This window comes from Alnus glutinosa, chromosome 4 (genome assembly GCF_958979055.1).
Source record: "Alnus glutinosa chromosome 4, dhAlnGlut1.1, whole genome shotgun sequence".
Lineage (NCBI taxonomy): Eukaryota > Viridiplantae > Streptophyta > Magnoliopsida > Fagales > Betulaceae > Alnus > Alnus glutinosa.
Window position 1 is genome coordinate 17479598 of NC_084889.1, and position 4364 is coordinate 17483961.

A 4364-nucleotide genomic window follows, 5' to 3' on the forward strand; every position below is an offset into this window, starting at 1 on the left:
TTTAGTAATTGTGGTTTTCTCTTATACTCTGTTTACCCTTTTTCATTTTGAGACAAAAAGGTGGAGTATTTTTTGTTTTGGACCGGGAATGTATTTCCCAACCAGTCAAGTGTTTTTTGTCCCAGAATGACCAAAGGGGGAGTTTGTTAGTATTTTATACTGGCAACATTCTGGTTGACAAAAACACTTTATATAATGGTTTCTTTTAACAAGATTATCAGTTCTATTCAGAGTCTTCATGTAATATGGACAGTGTCTCATTTCATGCCATGTGTATGGTCACAAGTTTCTAAGAAGAGGTCCATGAAGATTCCATGCAATTTCCAAGTCAGAACAACCGGTTCCTGTGCAACCGTCCAGAAGAGCCTTTGAAGGCGTTCGAACACCCCGCAATGTCTAGAAGCTTTAGCGTTGAAGACGTCCAGATGTTCACCGTCCGGATGCTAGGACAAGCTTCTCTAAATTCTACACGGAGTTGGATTACAGAAGTCGACACTATTTGGAAAGTTTTTGCAAGACGTCTGGACGATGTGGCAACACGGTCTGACATTGTCCAGCATTTCAGAATATTCTGGGCTTCCTTTTTGAACGTGGAAAGGAGTTATGGCGAATACAGTCAGGACGTGGACCTTGTTATGGAAGCTTTCAGCGCTATTTTGGAAAGGCGGTTGCAATTGACCGTCTGGACGCTCGATCAAGCCGTCTGGACGCCCTTCAGTATTTTGATCATAACTTTCTGCTCAAATATCAGATTGGTATGAAATTAGTGTAATTGGAAAGCTAACAAAAAATGCTACAACTTGAGTTCCCAGGCAGTGAAGATAAACATCCGGACGCATGCCCAGAGTCCGAATCCTTGTTGGTATAGGCCTCCTTATTTTAGTTGAAATAGGATTTGTAAAGCCTGTATAAAGAGGGCTCTAGGCATGTAAATTGTACAGAATTCGGTATTGAATTCTTTTAGCTTTGAGAGGGTGTTTAGGGAGAATTGAAGATCCGCTAGCACTCAAGCCGTTGCCGGTGCGTGCTCAATTGTTCGTGTGAAGTCTATCTTAAGGGTTGGCCCCAAGGTAAAGGAATCCATAAAACATCCCTTCAAGTGGAAGATCTGGTTGGGAAAGGTTCGTGTTGGGTTACACGTAAGAGTTAGAGATATAACTACTGCATAAGGGTATGTGAGTATGAGTGTCTTGTAACTAGCTTTGTCTTTAGATAGTGGATTTCCTGGGTTTGGCTGCCCCGGAGTGGTTTTTCTTTTCACAGAGTTTCCACTTCATAACAAATATCTTGTCTTCTTTAAATTCTTCATTTAAAACATTTTGTTGCACACAAACACACACACTTGGTTAATTTAGAAGTCAATATTTTATTAACAATTATTATTATATTCGGAAAACAATATTTATATTCCTGTTGGTATGTGATAATAGTATTATGAATGTTTTGGTTGTAAATTATCCATGCCATATGTGGCACAAATAGTACGTTATAGTGTAATTTTTCAATTACACTCGTTTATCTATTTTGAAATATTTATGTTAGAAGCTCTAATGTGTTATCATTAAAAAAAAAAAAATATTCCGCTGCCAATTTATAACTCTGATGATGTCGTAATGTCATATAAAAATCGAAATTTTCACTTACGTCATTTTGTAAAAGGCGGGGCGTTAAGTTTTGTATCATAGCGGTTGCTCTACAGCCCAGGTGAGACTTAGTGTTATACTGTTACTTTAGTAAGTTACAGTATTGTATCAGAGCAGTTTGCTCTTAGGACCCTAGACTTGACCTTAATATAGAAATAAAACACAAGGAGCTATACGAATACAAAAATATTTTTGTTTGTGTATGTATATACTAAGTATAAAGTAGAATTCCAAATTAGGGTGAGAATAAAATTCCTAACATGCTTCATTGGTTGTATGCGTTTATACACTTTAAATTATATTGCTTATGATGCTGTTTAGTTGAGTGACTTTAAATGTTAAAATTGTTTGCAATATGATTTGTTTATTAGCATTGATGGATTCTTGTTAATGATTGATTGCAAAATGATTAGTTTTAGTTGGTTTTAAGTGTTATATAGTCTTTTTAAAGGAGATTGATTTTAGTCTACGAAATGTGGGATAACTGTTCCTTTAAATACAGAATCAAGCCTCCTAGACGCCATCCTCTCTGTGATTTTAACCATGACCCGCGTCCCAGAGAAAATGGTGAGGAAGAGTTGCCACCTCCACCTCCACCTCCACCGCCACCATACAATGATGGAATACACCTGGCCCTAGTACAATTTATAGCTGATGCCACTAGACACCTTACTGAAGCAATATCACAAATTCCACGACCTAACGAACGGGCTGAACCCATAGGTTGTTCATTACATGATTTTGCTAGCTATCATTTTTGAACTTTTGAAGGAATTGAAGGGCCGAACGCAGCTGAAGCATGGCTCACAGACATAGATGTGCTGTTTAATACTCTTGGTTGTACAGACGAACATAAAGTTTGGTACTTCGCACTACAGCTGATGGGTGAAGCTGGGAGATGGTGGAATGCAAGGAAAGTGCTACTTGGGGACGAGACGGTGATCATTTGGGAGATGTTCAAAGTGGAATACAACCGACGCTTTTTCCCTAGAGCTCAGAGGCAGCTTCGGGCAATAGAATTCCAGAATCTGGTTCAAGGTAATATGACCGTGGAACAATATTCTGCTAGATTCATGGAGTTAGCTAGGTTCGCAGCCAACCTCATTCCTGATGAAGAATCAAAGGTTGAACGTTTCGAGAACGGTCTCAATCCACGAATCAAAGAACGAGTTATATGCCTCGAGATTAAAGACTACGCTAGGTTAGTCGAAGTAGCGTCTCTTGTAGAGAGAGGAATCCGCGAATTAGCAGTAGCCTACGATCTGAAGAGGCAATTAAAGCAGCAAACATCATGTTCAAAAAAGAGGCTAGCAATTGAGAGTTATTCCAAGCTAATTGACAATAGGAATTTCTTGCCCGCACTAGGAAACCAAAAACCCCTCTTTGACAAGTGTGGAAAACCACACGGGGGAGAATGTCGGATGATGAATCCAAGCTGCTTCAAATGTGGTAAGCCTGGTCACGTCCAAAAGTATTGTCCCATGAACTCTGCTAAAGGATCAAAGCTGCAAGGAGGCGAATCTCGACAGCAATACCTTGCCTAAGCCGGACTATATTCACTTATCCTTGGTGGTGCTGAAGAAGATGAGGAATATACAGATGTGACGGCAGGTAACATTCTTTAAATAGATAGCATTTGGCTTACTATTAATGATTTAGGACTTTCGCATTCATTTATGTGCGCCGATCACATGAAGTTTCTAATAGTACTCAATCGTTAAAATAGTTGTTAGTATTTTGGCCTCATTCTGTGTTTGGACAAAATCACTTATGTGTAAAGATGCTGTAAACAGGGATTCCACTTGTCAGAGCATTTTCAGAAGACTCTGCACTGCAAAAAAAGATAGAAGATTTCAATTTCCCTGTCAGCCGTTTAGACGACGTGTCATCCCATCCGGACGCCCATCTGTCTACTGTTCCATCCGTCTGGACGACGTGTTCATCCCGACCGGACGCCAGACAGACCAGTATCATTCGTTCGGACGACGTATCTTTTCCATCCAGACCCTACACTGTATCGAGAAGCTTCTTTCCCAGCTTGCATCCTTCGGAACCTCTCAGCAGCCCGTCCGGACGCCTCTCAGTACTCGAACAGTTTGGACGCGCGTCTCCTTAAGGAAAGAATTGCAATTCAAATGTCACCGTCCGGAGGTCAGTCAGCCTTGGTCCGGACACACGCTCATCAATTAAGGAAATTGTGGATTTGACTTCAACCGTCTAGACGTCAGCCTCTCTTGGTCCGGACGCACGCATAACAGATATGGAAATTGCGTGTTGAAGAATTGTCGTCCGGACGTTCATCCCCCTTGGTCCAGACGCGCTAAGCCTTATATGGAAATTACTTGCAATGGACGTGTGACCATCCGGACGTCAGTGTCTCACCGTCCAGACGCGGGTCTTAAACAGGAAAGATTTTCAGCGAAATTTTTGAAAAATCCTGTCGTACAGTTTTCCTTCCGGGCGGCCCAAGTTCACCGTCTGGACAGCGTCCGTACATATTATAACAGTCACCCATTCTGCACCTCAGCCAATAAATAGAGGCCCCTGGGCATTGAGAACTGCAAGAATTCGGTATTGAATTCCACAAGAGCTCAGAGAAGTTCAAGATCCCTCTGAAGTCGTTTCAAGTGTGTTGCGCTACAACTAAAGCCTATCTTAGAGGTCGGCCCTAAGGTAAAGGATTCCATGGAAGACCCCTTTAGGTAGGAGACACGGTTGGGA

At 41.3% G+C, this 4364-nt stretch overlaps 1 protein-coding gene across 1 annotated transcript; it reads left to right on the forward strand.

Annotated features, from left to right (window-relative positions):
• The first annotated feature begins 2116 nt into the window (after nucleotides 1-2116).
• LOC133866185 (uncharacterized) lies at nucleotides 2117-3187 on the forward strand. Its single transcript, XM_062302726.1, has 2 exons — nucleotides 2117-2366; nucleotides 2415-3187. The coding sequence occupies exons 1-2, from the start codon at nucleotides 2117-2119 to the stop codon at nucleotides 3185-3187; spliced, it is 1023 nt and encodes a 340-aa protein (XP_062158710.1).
• Nucleotides 3188-4364: the final 1177 nt, after the last annotated feature.